The sequence below is a fragment of the Zootoca vivipara genome, chromosome 3 (genome assembly GCF_965207765.1).
Source record: "Zootoca vivipara chromosome 3, rZooViv2.hap1.1, whole genome shotgun sequence".
NCBI classification, from domain to species: Eukaryota; Metazoa; Chordata; class Lepidosauria; order Squamata; family Lacertidae; genus Zootoca; species Zootoca vivipara.
In genome coordinates, this window is record NC_142586.1 from 108,000,636 (window position 1) to 108,018,392 (window position 17,757).

Here is a 17,757-nt window from a genome sequence, read left to right on the forward strand (position 1 = left end):
ATGCAGTTTGCTTTCAAATGACAATAAAATCACTAAACTTGTATTACGAACCCAACTTCTCTTTACTTCGTCAAATCAAAATAATTAAAACAAAAAGCAAGCACAAGTATGAAAAGCCCACCAAAATGTTCAATATTACCATGGGCTTTACTGAAAATTAGCTCAACCCTTGCCGTTTGTCGCTGAAGAACACAAAGATTTAGCACCTTGGGAAGGCAGCAGGGTTCCATCTTTGGCACTTTAATGGGGCCAAAACTCCCTGCAGCAAAGATTTATTGGAAAGATTTAAAGCTCCGATAACCAGCAACTTCTGGAGGGCCCTACATTACCTGGCCCTGCTTTTCTTGCTCTAGTATTCGGTTCAATGAGTGAAGCATGCAGCTGTCTCCACCCATCCCCAAGCCGCCATTTTGTACCTGGCTCTGAATGATAGATCTTAAGCAGGGGTCCCCAGACTATGGCCCCCGGGCCGGATGCGGCCCAATTGGCCTCCCAATCCGGCCCGCGACGACCCCCGCCGCTCGCTGCCGCCGCCTGCTCTTACGGCGCGCAGCGCGGCGGCGATCTTCCAAATCGGAAAAAATCGCTGAAAATCCTTTGTGCGCAAGCGTATGGGCCTCTCCCGACCCAGAAGAGGTCATTTCCGGTGCACTTCCGGGTCGGGGGAGGCCCATACGCATGCGCACAAGCGATTTTCGGTGATTTTCCCCCCGACTGTGTGTGTGTGCGCATGCGCACGGGCGCGCACTCCCCCGCCCTCCGGCCCGCTGCGTGCACACTCCCCTGCCCTCCGCGCGGTCGGCGCGGCGGGCACTGGCCCGAAGCCCGGTAAGTCTGGGGACCCCTGATCTTAAAGAGTTCCAGTAGAAAGAAAAATAGATCCCGCAAGCTTGAAATCTGCCACCCCCTATAACACAGTACATAGTTCACAGATACACACTAAATAAAAACTTCATGGGGGAAAAGCAACACGATGCTTGCAACTGTTTTTGTTCAGGACACTTACTGATTTGGAATGGGCAAATGGACAACTTCTTGTGAGGCCTCTTCAGCTGCTTGAGGATGCCAGCCACAGCAGAGATCGCCATCTTTTTTAAAAGAAAAAGAAAAGACGAGTTTGGACTTGATATCCCGCCTTTCACTCCCCTTAAGGAGTCTCAAAGCGGCTAACATTCTCCTTTCCCTTCCTCCCCCACAACAAACACTCTGTGAGGTGAGTGAGGTTGAGAGACTGCAGAGAAGTGTGACTAGCCCAAGGTCACCCAGCAGCTGCATGTGGAGGAGCGGGAAAGTGAACCCGGTTCACCAGAATCCAAGCCCACTGCTCTTAAACACTGCACCATGCCGGATCATGCGTTTTAAAAATTCAGTGCAAGCAACTGCTTCATTGCTATCTTTAAAAAGAAAGCTGCCCTCCCTTCCTCATGCCCAATATTACAGAACTACGCAAAGAGTGGACTCCTGACTGTTGATCAATAGAAAGAAGTGGTGTCCTTCCAAAGCAATCTACACCCATGTTTTCATCCCATCTCAAGGAAAATAACTTTCTGGTTCACCCAGCAGCTTTGAGTAACTGAAAAAGCAAGCATAAAAGCTGGACTCCCCCCACTTCATAGCACTAAATTTGACCCACTACTCTTCTCGTTTATTTTCTCCTAATGGTTCACCATATGCTTCCTGTGGTTCAGTGAGGAAGAGACTAGAGTGCAGTGGAGGAACATGTGTCCTGCATGGGGAAGGCTCCAGGTTGGAGAACCCCTTTTGGACTTTTTGTGTAAAAGGAAAATAAATTAATACGAGTCATTTGGGTTGGAAGATTGTGAAAAATATTGCCTCAGAGAAAGCAGATTAGTTGGATGCCATTCTTGAGTTAATCTTTTGAGTAATTTCTTTCATGTGACTGACAGATGGAAAATCGGATGTACTGTACATTTTATTTTTCCTTTTTCTCTCCTCATTTCTTTTCTTCTATCTTTTGGTTTTCCTTTGGTGCTTTCTTTTTTTCTGTCTCCCTCTGTTTTTGTTTTTTATTTATATTAGTTTCTTTGATCTTATCATATTATGAAAAAACTTCAAAAAAATCTCATAAGCAGAAGGCTCCGGTTTCAATGCCTGGCATCCAATGACCAAGCAACAAGTGATGGAAAAGATATCTCCTTAAGACCCTGGAGAGCCACTGTAAGTTAGAGAAAACTAAAACTAGTTGTACAATTAGTCTGGCCTAGTGTGAGGCAGATGCCTATGTAACAATTTAAAAGGTAAAGGGACCCCTGACAGTTAAGTCCAGTCGCTCATCTTGCTTTACAGGCCGAGGGAGCCGGCATTTGTCCGCTCCACAGACAGTTTTTCCAGGTCATGTGGCCAGCATGACTAAGCTGCTTCTGGCACAACGGAACACTGACACCAGAGCAGCACACTGAAACGCCGTTTACCTTCCCGCCAGAGCGGTACCTATTAATCTACTTGCACTTTTTGGCGTGCTTTCGAACTGCTAAGTTGGCAGGAGTCGGGACCGAGCAACGGGAGCTCACCCCATCGCGGGGATTCGAACCGCCGACCTTCTGATCGGCAAGCCCTAGGCTCAGTGGTTTAGACCACAGCGCCCCAGTGTCCCATGATTTAGTAACGATTTACTAAGGCCTAATTCATGCCTTCACTTTGGGCTGCTGTGGAAGTCCAAAAGGGAATGTCAGCGGTGCTAGTTATCCAAAGTGGTTTCCTTTGCACAGTGGGCAAATCAGCAAGCCAACATGTGTCCACCAAGTCTGACCTTTGCCCAGGACGTGGTAGTGTGGAAGCAAAATGTGTATTAATCTCATTTACAAGAAGAGCAGCAAATATCACTTTGACATGAGCAAAAGCAATCATGTGACCCTGCCTTTGGGTTAAGAGTAATGGGATCAGCACTGGCAACCAACCATTAAAATCCAATTGCCATTTTCTTACCTTGCGAACCACTAGGGCGTCGTGGTTGAGACATTTCACAAAGAATTTTATGGCTCTCGGAGGCAGCACCCTGTCGTCTCTTAACAGCAGGGACAGAAAACCGACGCCAATGTGCTCAAACTTCCAGGGGCTAAGGAGGAAAGGGAGGAAATGGAATCAAATAGCCCTTTGGGACAGAATGAATGAATGCAGTTATCAAGCACAATTTAGAGCCAAACACATTCCTCTGGCCACCGTTAACAGCTTTAATTTTAAGGTTCAGACCACAGCACCACCCGCGTCCCTTTCAAGAGGTGATACATCCCTGTTTAGGGAAGTTTTTCATGTTTGATGTTTTATTGTGTTTTTAATATTCTGTTGGGAGCCACCCAGATGGGCAGGGTAATAATAATAATAATAATAATAATAATAATAATAATAATAATAATAATAATAATAATAATACATGGTCCATCTTCAGACAATTTACAACAAAAATGCAATCTACTCAGAAGCAGCTACTGAGCAAAACAACCAGAATTTATTGTTGGCTAAAGCACGGGTGGAGGACTTGTGACTCAGCACATGCAGGACTACAAATGCCATCATCCCTAACATTTGGTCAAGCTGGCTAGGGCTGGTAGGTGTTTGGCGTCCAACAGCATTTGGGGAGGATACGGGTTCCCCATCCCTGAGTTAAATTATCACATTATTCAGCTCTGATCCTGCAAGACCTGTGGGGGAGTGGTACTGTCGTGTGTCAAAATATCTAGGCTGAATCTTCTTTTGATTCCCTTTTATACGAACAGAAACCTTGAAAGAATACTGGTTTATCTGCCACAGAATTTAGAATGGGGATTGGGGAAAGAATCACATAGAATAATCCCACAATCCTGTCTAAAAGTCTCTCAAAGCCAAAGCACGATTTACGTTTTGGAAATAAACACGCGTACTTACAGATTTCTTTGATCCACACAATCTAACAGTTTGTTAATCAGGTTTTCATAGTTTCTGAAAATGAAAAGAAACATTCCGATACTAATCACATTCAGGACCTTAATAACAGGCAGTGTGCCTCCTCTTTTTCTGCTACCTGCTAAAATAATACAATTCTTTGTGGAAACTGCTGCATATTCTCTGCTGCTCCAGAGAAGCGGACACGGAGCAATGGATTCAAACTTCAAGAAAGAAGATTCCACCTAAACATTAGGAAGAACTTCCTGACAGTAAGAGCTGTTCGGCAGTGGAATTTGCTACCAAGGAGTGTGGTGGAGTCTCCTTCTTTGGAGGTCTTTAAGCAGAGGCTTGACAGGCATATGTCAAGAATGCTTTGATGGTGTTTCCGGCTTGGCAGGGGGTTGGACTGGATGGCCCTTGTGGTCTCTTCCAACTCTATGATTCTATGATTCTATATGAAAGACTTGCCACAAGGTTGCCTTACAAGAAAAATTTAAACTGAACACCACATTTTCCAGTTTGTCTGTCAACCCAAAGACAGACATGCTGAAGTATTCATGAATAGACAAGACCATCATTAGACTGTTTTTTTTCTTAGAAGTAAAAGGGGCAAAGACTGATGATCAGCAAATGAAGCTTTATATACCTTCTGGAAAAGTGAAATTTCTAGCTATTTCCTTATTTTACTGCAAAATAAAATGAATAGTTAAGACATATCATTGCAAAGTTAAGTAAATTAAAGTGTTATTTTATGTTATGGCCCCGGTGCACTTACTGAGAGGACTCAGCATTCCTTTCTTTCTGTCGCTGAATTCCCTGTTGAAGCTCCTCTGAACTAAGACTTGTCCAGTTGTTCTGCAGAACCCCCGACTTCTGCATGAGGACAGCGACCTCAACACATCTCTCTGGAACCTGGCAAAGAAGGGAGATGCAAATGAAGTCTCTGACAGAACAAGGGCAACACGTGATGTTTATGGATTCAGAAGACCTTCACTGCCACATAAAAAAACCCTCAAATATATATATTCAGTCTATCAAATGAATAATACTGCTTTTGGATGAATATTCCGAAAGCCCAGTAACCCTAGCCCCTACTTGGAGCATCATTCCTCAATTTTTTGTGATCATCTAAGTATCTGTTCACTGCATCTTCCTCTACACTCTCCCAAAGGAATTCGGCCTTATTGAAAACCGTAACGGCACAAATGCTTTAAAAGTTACGGTATTTTCACATCCCTGCCAGAAACACCTCGTGTAACAATCATCCAAATTATCTTAGAGGCACCTTGACATGAGCTGCAGCTCCCCAACACATAGCAAAATAGAGGTGCTCGTCCTTCATATGACTGTGTACACAGAGTCACGAGGGCTTCTTCCTGCTCCGAGTAGCTCCACAATTCACCACTGCTGCATGTACATGGGTGTTCAGCTAGGTGCTTCCCACAGGATCTGGGATGCGAGTTCCACTTTAAGTGCAGACAGGGGTTTAAAGTGTGGGCCTCTTACATGCCTCTTCACGGGTCCCTGTGGTACTTCCCTCTGCTTTTCAACCCAAAAAGGCTCCCAGAGCGGGTTACAAAGCTCTGCTGATGTGTCACCCACAAAAACGCAGCAACTGCCTGCTGCTTTGATCTGGAAGCTCCTCGACTGTAGCACATCCACTCCATAGCAAGCCCCGCACTAGATGTAAGGCTATTTGGCCCATTTTGTGCATTACCACTGGCAGCACAATCATCCAGGAGAAACACTGTCATACTGTCCTGAGCCCACAGTTTCATGAATCCCATGGGGAGCTGCTTAATTTTTGTGCACAAAAACTACTTGCTTGCCTAGCATGCAAACGGTTTTCATTCATGACGGCAATCACTCTGCCAGCGTAACGCTGGAAGCATGAATGAATGAAGCACTACCTTGAACCCAGTTCGATTGGCCCTGGTGGCCCACCCTCAAGACTTGCACATGCGGCTTACAGGGTTCCAGGATCATCATGCAACTGCTGGCAATCCCTTCATCCAGTTATTCCTAACAGTTGCTTAGTGAAGTAGACCTTTCATGCTTACTGTAAAATCCAATCCTATTGTTTCATACTGCCGATGAATCTTCTCTGCAAGGTCGTCAAATAGTCGGACTATGGATGGTTTTTCCAGAGACATTGCTTTGCTAAGTCCAGAAGAGACTATTGCAGGCCAGGTTTGGACAATGCAGTCCCAGTCATGGAGATTTGCCAGACACACCCCACTGTGGTTTCCAAGAAGGCAATACAAGGCACCCTACAGAAAAGAGGTTTGAGAACACAATTATTAACCTAGAATTGATTGTATAGCTTCAAAGAACTGCAGTAAAGTATGTGTACTGTTGGGGGCCTACAAAGTCGTCTAGACAGTTGTCATTTCAGAAACACTAATTTAAGTGATTTATTCTATGAGGCAGCGGCAAGGAAAAGTTCCTGCACCATTTTACCTAACAGTAAATATGCAGCATACTCAATAGGGACAGGGTTCCTAATCAGCAGAAGCCCTGAGCAAGAACTTCTGCTTGTATAACAGGGCTCCCACCACTCCGCATGCCCAAAATTGGCTTTTTGTGGGGAGGGGTTTAAGAAAATGTCCAGAACAATGTGCAGGGGGGTCCCTCTATCTGGTAAGCTGCAACATTTGCATAACGGAATGTCCTTAACACCGTAGTGCTGAATTACACCCCATACGCTTCTGACATTACTTTTTAAAAGCAGCTCTTTCATCTTAGAAGCACTTGCTTCACTCTTCCAAGGCTGCAGACACAATGCAGAAGCTTGTTCCTTTAAGCTATTGCTCTGCATTCAGATAATATTTTTATTCACAACTAACCAAATGGAAAAGAGGACATATTTGCCATTGCACGTCTCTCAATCCCACAAGCCCCCAACTAATGCAAAAAGTTGAGGGAACACAGTTAATGGAATGAATGTGGTTTTAAAGAATTGGTTGTTTTCCTCATGTTGTTTTCCTTGTCATCCCATTTTCCTTTGTGGCATGTTTTATATCATTGTCTCGTGGAAGCCACTCTGGGCTTCATATTTTCAGCTGAACAGCAGAGTAAAAATAACAAATGACTCCCCCTTACTGTAACATTGTTTCAGTCCATTTGTTACCACATCCAATCTAAATCATTTCATAGCTAAGGGTTTAAATAAATAAGGAAGACTAAGTTCCTTGAGCCCATTCTACGGGACAAACTCTACCCTCCCATCTCACCCCACATTCAAACCAGTCCATGTTATAATGATTTAGAAAGGTGTCTGGGCTCAAGGTTTGCAGAAGGTCTTAATAAAATGGCAGTCTCTGAAGAACGTGGGAAAGACATTAGATTCAGGGGAGAAGACAAGTCATCAGTACACTGACATTAGTGTCAATTTTTTCATGATTACTGCAATTCACTACATACTTCTACTTACAAGTCATGCCACCACTTCAAAATCATGCTAGCACAACTTAATATGTGCATCTCATAATACAAATCCTCTGAAGAGCCTATGAAGAGACTGAAGCAGCGCCTGGCTTACTTTAAACTGCTGCTGGGTGACATCGTGCCCATCTGGCCGCAAGAACTCCAGAACCAAAGGAATGATGTCCCTACAACAGAAGTTGTAAGTCCCCAGGGCTGTGAAGAATGCATGCTGAGCTTTGTTTCTGACCTAAAGAAACAACAAACACAGACAGTTGCACAAAAGCTGAAGACAGGAACTATAAATTTCAGTTAATGAATGTTCTTCTGCACTTGCTTGCGTTTCAGGCTGACTCTTGGCATTTTATGAGTCTCCCCCTTTGGATTATGCCACAAGGGGCAGGAACCACTAGCCATTAGCCCAGGCTTCCTCAAACTCAGCCCTCCAGATGTTTTTTTGGCCTACAACTCCCATCATCCCTAGCTAGCAGGACCAGTGGTCAGGGATGTTGGGAACTGTAGTATCAAACATCTTGAGGGCCGAGTTTGAGGAAGCCTGCATTAGCCAAGCATCTGCAGATGAGGAGATGGGCAATCCCTACACCATGTGAATGGAACTGCCTTGTGTACATTGCCCATCTCCTCGTCTTTCTCCCCACACTTTTTTTCAACAACTTTCTGGGTGTCCTGGTTTTTACTTTTTGAAATATGGCAAACCCTAGCAGAGCTAGCATGATTGCTCTTGACAAGAATGGCAGTGGTTGAAAGTGGCCAGTCTTTTGCCAAACCGAAAGATTATCATTGACAAGAAGAAAGCTAGCACACAGTGCCTTCGCAGACGTTTTTGCCCTAAAAACAGAACAGAACTCTATTACCTGCAAACACCAGCTTGAAAGCCAACCCCTTTAACACCCTGACTGCAGAAAATTGACAGACCCAACATATGCTTACCTGGCCGTATGAACTTGTGGACAAACGCAGGAGGTCCCTAATCAAGTCTTGGTGTACTTTTTTATACTCACAGCCTTCAACCGTGAGTGTTCTTAGCTAAACAGAAAAGGCTAAATTAGAATATATGTCCGTTTGCGTGTGTTCACGTTATAAATGTAAGGAGCATGCTTAAACAACATGCTTCAACTTTTTTCAAAGTTAAAGGTAACCAACAAGCAAACACTGGTTGTAAAGAAAGGCACATTACCTCGTGCTGCAACATGACTCGGTCAATCAGCAGTGCTCTGATATGCTGTTTTTTGCCTTGAAGCTGAAAACAAGCAAGCAAACCTATTAAGTTCATTAAAACAGTTATACATGTTTGAAACCAGCTTCCTGCTTTTTCCTCATTTTCTCAGTCCATCTTCCTCAGTATCTCCTACTGATTAGCAACAAAGAAAACCCTATTCAAAGATGGCAACTCACAGGTGAGATCATCAGCTGCTGCTTTACAGTGTCTAACAGAGCAACAGGAGCTCACCCCATCGCGCTGGTTCGAACTGCCAACCTTCTGATCAGCAAGCCCAAGAGGCTCAGTGGTTTAGACCACAGCTCCCCCTTTGCTGTCCTTCAAATGCATACAGCTGGGCAAATTTTCTCAGAAAGTACAAATTCACAAAACAGTGTCCTGCTTCACAACAGGTCTGCTGCAACAATTGGCAGCTGTGCAATTAACAACTGTTCAGTTCAGCATCAACCTCCTATTCTAAGTGGTATTCCAGTTACCAGAACTTTTGATATATACAACCACTGTTCACATGGTAAAGTCAGCGCATTGACTTCAAATGGATTACAGTCCCACAAACCCCCTGTTCAGCCCTGTGTGAACACTTCATGATGTTTCCCGGTTACAGCTTAAGATGTCGTTCAGTTCACTTATCTAAAACGTTCCAACATAGCAAGGTACTGTATTTTTCCATGTATTGGATGAGGGTTTTTTGACTCAAAAATCACGTCAAAAAACTGGAGTCGTCCAATATACAGATAGTGGCGGGTGGGGGGGGGGGGAGTGGTGCGCCGCCAGCCAGCTCGTTGGCAGGAGCACGGCTTCCCCCAATGCCACAGCGAGTGGGGAGCAATCTGGGGGGTGTTTCCTGCCCACAGCTGCTTGGGGGGAAGAGGCTCAACAACTTTGGGCCATCTCCCCTCATTTTCCTAAAATTGAGTCCCCTAAAATAGGGGGGGCTGTCTTAGACACGGGGGCGTCCTATAGACAGAAAAATACGGTACTTTTTTGTGAATGTGCCAAAGTGGGAATCTACATGCAGGGGGAAAAACCATGACATCCCTTCACATTGGGAATCTGTTTGTAATCTGGGCTTCCAGGCCGTAGCTTTCCTCTCGGAAGTTCCAACACCTATTCTCTTGAACTGAGCCAAGTACCCTGTATAACTAATGCACAACTACTATCTTCCTACCCCACCCCCCACTGCTCCCCTGACTTCTGAATGTGGTTCATTTATTCTAAAAGATTGTATGACAACATCCTGACATTAATATGAATACGTTTCTTTTAACCACGTGAACTGCTAGGATATTTTCCTGAATATCAGGGTGGGGGGGGTGTTAGTGCTGAAAAAAGTACAGTACCTACAATTTGCTTTATAAACAATGAATATTAAGTTAAGGTCCTATGCAGCCCCTAATTTCTTCCTGAAAGCTTCAGAAATGCCACTTAGGTTTAGATAGCTTAAAATACAAACCCTGTTCTCCATTGATTTTTTCACCAAGTTGAAGCTTTTCCACCGTGAATCAAACTCATGCTTGTGTGAACCTTGGAAATGCAAAAGGTCCCCAATGATCTGCAAAACAAAAATTTGTATTACATAGAGCAAATCCACCTGCCCAGCTTAAAATATCAGAAAACATGCCAGACATTATGGCCTTTACCTTTATGATGAGAAACAAAGACTTTGTATCATCCTCCGAATGGTCAAGTATATAATCTATCACGGTAGAGAGGAAAATCCAACTCAGTAGGACAACTTAAAAGTGTTAGTTCATACACTACTGGACAGTTTATTTAAGCTCAAATGCTTTATATAAGAATGGAAGCAAGCATGAATCGTGACTGATGGTTTATTATGCTTCCACTTCCATCGCCAAAATTAGATTTTAAATCTGCAGTGAACTACAAACCTTAAGCAATAGCACAAGTGCAGGGGGACAGAAAGAAATGGCTAAAAACGCACTTACGCAGCAGTTTCCTTGTGATGTTGCTGATGGATTCCCTGTAATTCGCTCTTGACAAATCTAGACAAGGTAAGACCAGTCGTTACTTATAGTGTTTATGCTCTACGTTACATGATGCTGCAAGATGCAGGTCACTAGAAAGCAAACATGCCAAAATAAACACAAAGGCAGATTGCATAGGACAGTACTAGATGGAGGGCATGAAAGGATTCATACAGACACACATACGTGGATGCCTATGTTCATTAGGCATATATTTACACACACACACACACACACACACACACACACACACACACACACACAGTGTCCGATATAATCCCACTTATGTACATCTAGGTGTCCCAAATACCGGAGTAATTCAGGCCAATTACTTTTTGTACTGGTATGCAACACAAAATGCAAAATATGGAACCAACTTACCATAGTCAACACCAGTATAGAGTTTGATCTCTTCTAAAGACACTAGGCTTGGTACCCTGCAGGACACACAATGCATCCGCACCGTTGAAACAAAACACTTTCCCAAACGTGTTTAGTCATTGTTAACATTTATGAAGGCTAAGAACAGCTGCTACTATGATTCTCTGTAACTGAATAAAAGCCTTAAGAAAGCCGGCAAGGACAGAGAGGCCAGGCCAGGCTGCAGTTGCTGAGATTCTTGTATGTTATGTTTTATTGTTTTTAATGCTCATGAGCCACCTTGGGATTCCAAGAGACAGCACAAAAAACTTGGATGGACATCAGTTTTATAACACTTTTAATTAGTATTCATCTGCTGCTAGTTTTGTTTGCATTTTTAAATTTTACTTTATGAATCTATTTTTTATGAAGAAGCCTTAAAATAATTCATAAACAGCAGTTTATAAATGCCTTAAAAAACAATGATTCCCACAAATTGTATTTTGGTGAGACATTTGGCCAGTTTAGGTCTACGGCAACAGGTATGTGCTAAATAAGGATATTATGGCAGCACCTTTATGAGAAAGTGATCTTCCACTTGAGCAGCTTTTTCCCCTTAGCTTGCTACAGGTCTATTACTGATTACCTGACACAGCTCAGTGAGTGAACAGATGAGCATTTGTATAGCACAGACATCACTATATCCTTCAAATTCCCTGAGATAGCAACTACAAAACAGACACACAAATAAATTTCAAAAAACTAAGTGCAGGAGGCATTATTTCTTTACGAGAAAGCAGTGTACAGTCGTACGGAATCCATAGTGGAACTCCATTCAACTTCCAAAACATTTGGAAACCAAAGCGTGGCTTCCGATTGGCTGCAGGAGCAGCTCCTGCAGCCAATCGGAAGCCCCGTTGGACGTTCAGCTTCCAAAAATAGTTCGCAAACTGAAACAGTCACTTCCGGGTTTGTGGCATTTGGGAGCCAAAACATTCAAGAACTAAGCTGTTCAAAAACCAAGGTACGGACTGTACATTGCAATCCTATGCCCACTTACTTGGGAGAAAGTCCCACTGAACTCAATACAGCTTACTTCTGAGCAGGCAAGGAGGAAGAGCTCAGTTGGATAGAGCATGGTGCTGATAATGCCAAGGTTGCAGGATCGACCTTATGAAACAGCTGCATAGTCCTGCATTGTAGGGGATTGGTCTAGATGATCCTCAGGAATTCCTTTCAACTCTAGGGTTCTATGTATAGGCTGCATCATCAGTTATTCAGTGGGTTTGGTGAGGAGAAAGTTTTCCAGCACCCAGTGCAAAATGAACTTGCTAATGAAAAGCAGAGCTTCAAAACACTGTGACACTCTCTCTCTCTCTGAATAGTCACTTTAGGATGTATTGGGCGTTTTGATTACATATGACTCCAGGCTGGCAAATTTTAATACAAGTTTTACACAATCCTTCATAAAAAAATTCCTTCAGTAGCACCTTAAAGACCAACTAAGTTTTTATTTTGGTATGAGCTTTCGTGTGCATGCACACTTCTTCAGATACCATCCTTCATGACATCATCAAGTATCAGCCTGAGATTTTTTCTCTCTCTAGGCCACTCTACATATGTATTACCTGTGCAAAACAAAGTTTACTTACAGGTGCTCTACTCTGTTTCCTTTCAGAGGTGGCAGAATGTTCCCGGACCCGAGCAGGCAATTGTGTACTATAGAAAGACACTGCTGCACATCATCTCTGAAAGCAAATGTTAAATGTATTTCAATATTTAAGGTAAGCAAACCTACTTTTAGGTGGGGAGAGGGTTATTTGCTGGTGTGCCCACTAGAGGGTGCTCTTGGGCAATCAAGCAATTCCTGAATCCCAGAAGTCTGGAAAATATGACTTATTGCATGGTGCGAAATCTCCCAGATGCAAAGCGCACACACCCCAGCAACAATTGGATTTTAAAAGAGCATTGGAGATTTTTCAAACTTCAGTTGCTGGAGGGTTGTGTAATCTCCCAAGGAGACTGCAGTGCACTGGGACTGGCAGGATGCAGAGGAGGGGGGAGAGGCACGTACTGGGGAAACCCCAGGGGAGGAAGGCTCAGAGTCAGGGGAGAGATGAGGGGACACAGAGGAGAGGTCAGCCGGAGTAGATTGGGAGAAGGTGCCGGATGCTGGAGGGGCAACAGGGTTTAGAGAGCAGGAAGAGCCTGTGACAGGGAGCAGTTCAGACCTTGAAGTTGAAGCAGAGGTGGGGTGGGGGGTTCAAGAGGCTGCTGAAGAATCCAGGGAGTCTCCCTCTCCTGCTGCAACAAGATTCAGGTAGGTAGCCGTGTTGGTCTGACACAGTCGAAATATATAAAAATATATTTAAAAATTGTCCAGTAGAACCTTAGAGACCAACTAAGTTTGTTCTTGGTATAAGCTTTCGTGTGCATGCACACTTCTTCAGATACACCGAAACAGAAGTCACCAGGGGTTTTTATCAGGAGGGTAGTAGGAGATGGGTGATTGACTCAATGGGTATGGTAAATGAGACAGGAATCATAGCTGCCAAGTCTCCTGCTGAAAAATGCAGGATCAGCAGCGGACATGCGTAGAAGTGACTTCCGGTGCTGCGCTAACCATGTCTGGGCACCGGAAATCGGGCGGTGCCGGCACCCAAAATGGAGCCTCCCTGACAGGTAGGAAATCCGGGGGATTTACGGGATTTTTCCAATCCGGGCTGCCAGCTGGAAACAGTTTAAAATACGGGGGACTTGGGGCTTCCGGTTCAGCGCCAGCGCCGATCGGCGGGGTTTCGTCTCGTCTCCGAGGCGACCCGTCTCTGCTAGGAGTGGGGAGGGCAGCGAGAGCGACGCTGCGCCCCTTAGAACCCCGGGAAGAGCGTCCCGGGGGCGAATTTTGTTCGGCAGAGCCCCAATCCGGACTCCCCAACTCTCCGGCAAGCTCTAATAAGAGCTCCGGAGCGAGGAGGGTAGAAGTCGCGGGGGTCATCTTGAACGACAACGTTACCCTAGCGGAGAGAAGCTTCAAGCCGAAGGTGGAGAGCGCTGGATTCTTTTGAAAAAACGATTCGGAAACAAGATTGTAAGTAACCTCAAAATTTGGATTACAAATTAATTTGGATTTGGGAGAGAGGGGAAAAAATGGAAGCCACCCCCCCCCCACCGGCAATTTAAGAAACAGTAAATAGAAGCCCGAAGCCGTAAACAGAAGATTTTGATTTAAAAGGTTCCCTCAAAGGCATTAAAGAGGATCTCCCCTAGATGCAGGGTAAAAGGGGAGAAAGACTGTGGATGTGAATACCCTGCAGAAAGAGGAAAAGATCCAGAAAGACCTTTCTTTTCCCCGGGAGCCGGCAGCCCAGACAATCCAGGGAGCTGATCAGGATTTATAAGTGGAACTTTAGTTTTATTTTTATTTTTGGAATTTCTTGGTTTATATGTTTTTGAAATATGAGTTTGGACTTTATTTCTATGTATTAAGACTCGGAGAATGCAGCCAGTTTGTTAAAATGGAGTTGAGAAAATAAACTGTGACCATTTTCCACCCCATGTGACAAGCTTCGACCTTGACAGGATTGAACTATGTCAACAAAAAGGTATTCGCCTGAGTTCCAGCGGACTGTTTTGACCATCATGTGGGAAGTAAGAATAGGACTATGTCAAGATGAGACACAACAGCAAGAGTTAAAGCAACAATTCCAGATGGTGATGGCGGAATATGAATTCTTAGAGAATGAAGCCACTGAAACTGAGGAGGATGAGTGTGAGAATGACAGTGACAGTGATTTGGAGGATTTTGACAATGACGGGGACTGTGATTTGGAACGAAAAGATGAAGACGACGACTGTGATAATATAATACAAAATGAAGCTCACCACGAAAGAAAAGATGATTTTACTCTACAAAAAGTCAGGTGGAGTGCCCCTCCTTTGAGGGGGGTACGATTGGATTTACTGGAGCTCCAGAATGCCCACAGGGAAGAGGAAAAAAATAATCAGAGAAGAAACTCAGGGGTGCTGTATGGAGGCCTGGATGGCAAAATACTGTAAAAAGGGGGTGGGGTGAAGGGAGAGTGAGGTTGTGATTAATAGGATGGATTATTAGGATTAAAACTGGACTGCTGACTACGGAACTTGCTGGATTGGGGGGTTGGAGCCGGAAATCGGGGATGAAAGGTTAGATTGGGAATAGTTATAGTTTAAAAGTGAATTGATTTTGGAAAAAGGTGAAAATATGGAGGCTTATTGAGGGGGAAAAAATTAGGCACGGGAAGAAAAAATGGGAGTTTGATTTTTTAGTGATTTAGATATTTGGTGAAAATGATAATAGTCAAGTTTTAAAGTAGTATAAGGTATAAAGGTAATTATTTTATAGATTAAGAAACTGTTGAAGAGGATAAAAAAGGGACGAAAACCGGGGAAGGGGGGAGGTCGGGGAAGCCCACAAAATATGGTTTATTAATTATGAATGGAAAAAAGATTATTTTTGTTTTGTTTTTCCTTTTTTGTCTTTTCTTTTCTTCTTTTTTTTACTCTTTTTGGTATGAGAATAGATGGTTGGATGGATGCCTTCCTGCGTACTGCCCTGGTTTCCTGGAGCTCTCTGGTGGCAGGGGGGGCTTTGGGGGCAGGGGAGGGGGAGGAGGACAGAAATCCAACCATAAAATGGACCATCTCTGACTGTTCACCTGCGTGGGATACTTCTGTGGCAGGGAAGGACCCATGGAGGGGGGTGGGAAGAAGGTGGAAAAGGTGTTCATGTATGTACCGTTTTTTGTAATTTGTAAAATCAATAAAAATTATGTTTAAAATAAAATAAAATACGGGGGACTTGGCAGCTATGGACCAGGTCTCTCCATAGTTTGCAGTTTGCAGTTTAGTGGTAAATTGTAATTCAGCAACTTCAATTCAATGTAATTCCTGTCAATCATCTGCATACTATCCCTTGGTTTCTCCTGTACAACTAATTGCAGTCGCTAACAGTCGTCAACAGGTTTATCATACCCACCCCACCCTCCCACTGAAGAAGTGTGCATGCACCAAGAACAAACCTAGGTGCTACTGGACACTTTTTATTATTATTTTATATATTTTGACTGCTGCAACAAGTTTGCCACCCCACCCCACTCCAAGAATGCATGGAATAATCAGGAGGGCAGAACAGAAGCCAGAGTTGTGCAAATGCGGTTTAATACAGCTTGGGAAACATCTGGGCAAGGAGGAGCCTTAGAGAGCTGCGGAACCTTCATTCCTGGCAACTGCTCCAAAGGGGCAAGAGCTACTGGGAAGGGTCGCTGAGTTGCAGATCAGTTTCCTTTAATAAAAAGTTAACTTCACTGACATCTGGCTCTCTCCCTCTTCATGCTGATCTGCATCCGACTCCAGCCCTGATGGGAGAATTGTGTTAACCCTTCCCCCTCCAGATGCAACACCACTCTGAACCTGCCACATGGGTAGCAACTAGTTTGAAAATATTGTCCCACTGACTCCAAGGGAGGCAGTTCTCAAACCTAATTGCCACACTGCAGGGCAGGGCAAGCAGGGGATAGGGATGTCCTGAGGGCCACATCTGGCCCACTGCACAGAGGTTCCCCACCTCTAGTTACTTAGAGCGTAAGCTTTGTTGAGAAAATACACAAAGTAGCATAAACAGGAAACTTGATTTAAATCAACTAAGAACTAGCAAGTTTCATGACTGAGCAGAGATTAGAACCTGGATCTCGTTTACCTGGACAGGTATATTCACACTAAACCACACTGGCTCCCTATATAGGGTTGCATCTAACAAAGTCAACCTATGATAGAACTTATGCAGAACAGATTTTGGGGTGAGGAGTGCAGGGGGCAGGAGGCAGAGGGGAAGTTTCGTTCTTTAAGTGGAAATGGAAGTCCTTGCAGTTGGGAACGCTCCAGTTCAAACCGGGAGCCACACACAATTCATTACAGGAGGGCATTTCACATGTTACATTTTTGATATGCAGGTACAAATGGTCTGAACTGGGAAGTCCTCATCTCAACTACAAAGTCACCAGGAGGACTCCAGCAAGCCAAAATCTTCAAGAATCAAAGCAAAACACATTCACACAACAGATAAGCACATATTATCAGGTGTACCATCAAATAAGTGTGTACGCCAAGAAGCTGAATTGGCTGAACTGTGCAATAAAGATGTGTTTGCAACCACATCATGTTTGAAGAACACCCACCAAGCCCCTCCGCAAGCTGACAGCCAGTCTACCTGTGCAAATATTGCCAACCCAAAATGCACCTGTCTGTTAAACTCTTGAGAAAAACCCAACCACCAGATACACTCCTACTAACCTGGACATTTCAAGATTTCCATCTGCATAGCTTCCTAGCTTGTCAAGTTCCGGCTGCAGAAAAGAATCCAGCAACTCAAAGGAAAAAGCGATCTCTTCGGCTGAAGGAACATGCCATTGGATGTCAAGTTTCCATAGATCCCCAGGCTTCCCCCAGTCCTGTAAACACAAGAGAAGAGTGTGCATTTCGCACTTAGTGAGAATGGTAAACATATCACATGTTACACATGAGGGTACTATTTACTATAGACAAAAGAGGGTTGGCACCACATGCCCTGGGCAAGAGGAATGCATCACACACAAAAATATCTTAGAATGTAACAATTTGGGATAACTGAGAGAGCCTTGCAGCAAATTTTGAAAATAGCAACCTTTTTAGGTCCAGGGGCCACAATCCCTTCTGGACAGCCTTCCAATGGCCACATGCAAGTGGTGGGTGGGACCATAGGCAAAACTGGGTGGAGCTAATATATGGGAGGCTCCACCTCCCATATAAACAAACAAGAAGCATGATCAGAGTTCAAGGACATGTTCCAGCCAG

The 17,757-nt window shown here is 44.1% G+C and overlaps 1 protein-coding gene across 7 annotated transcripts in view; it reads right to left on the reverse strand.

Moving 5' to 3' along the window:
- Positions 1-17,757, reverse strand: part of PSME4 (proteasome activator subunit 4) — an 83,262-nt gene that overhangs the window by 22,964 nt on the left and 42,541 nt on the right. For all 7 annotated transcript variants that reach the window (XR_015949182.1, XR_015949183.1, XR_015949181.1 and 4 more), the window contains 14 exons: positions 17,218-17,375; positions 12,543-12,638; positions 10,912-10,967; positions 10,492-10,548; positions 10,186-10,241; positions 9,999-10,097; positions 8,504-8,566; positions 8,257-8,352; positions 7,424-7,555; positions 5,943-6,152; positions 4,658-4,794; positions 3,883-3,936; positions 2,947-3,076; positions 1,007-1,088 (listed from right to left, as the gene is read on the reverse strand). Coding sequence is in view for 4 of the 7 variants with exons in the window: in XM_060273130.2 (XP_060129113.1) it covers positions 1,007-1,088; positions 2,947-3,076; positions 3,883-3,936; positions 4,658-4,794; positions 5,943-6,152; positions 7,424-7,555; positions 8,257-8,352; positions 8,504-8,566; positions 9,999-10,097; positions 10,186-10,241; positions 10,492-10,548; positions 10,912-10,967; positions 12,543-12,638; positions 17,218-17,375 (1,426 nt within the window). In the remaining 3 variants the exon portion in view is untranslated. The remainder of the gene's footprint in view (positions 1-1,006; positions 1,089-2,946; positions 3,077-3,882; positions 3,937-4,657; positions 4,795-5,942; positions 6,153-7,423; positions 7,556-8,256; positions 8,353-8,503; positions 8,567-9,998; positions 10,098-10,185; positions 10,242-10,491; positions 10,549-10,911; positions 10,968-12,542; positions 12,639-17,217; positions 17,376-17,757) is intronic.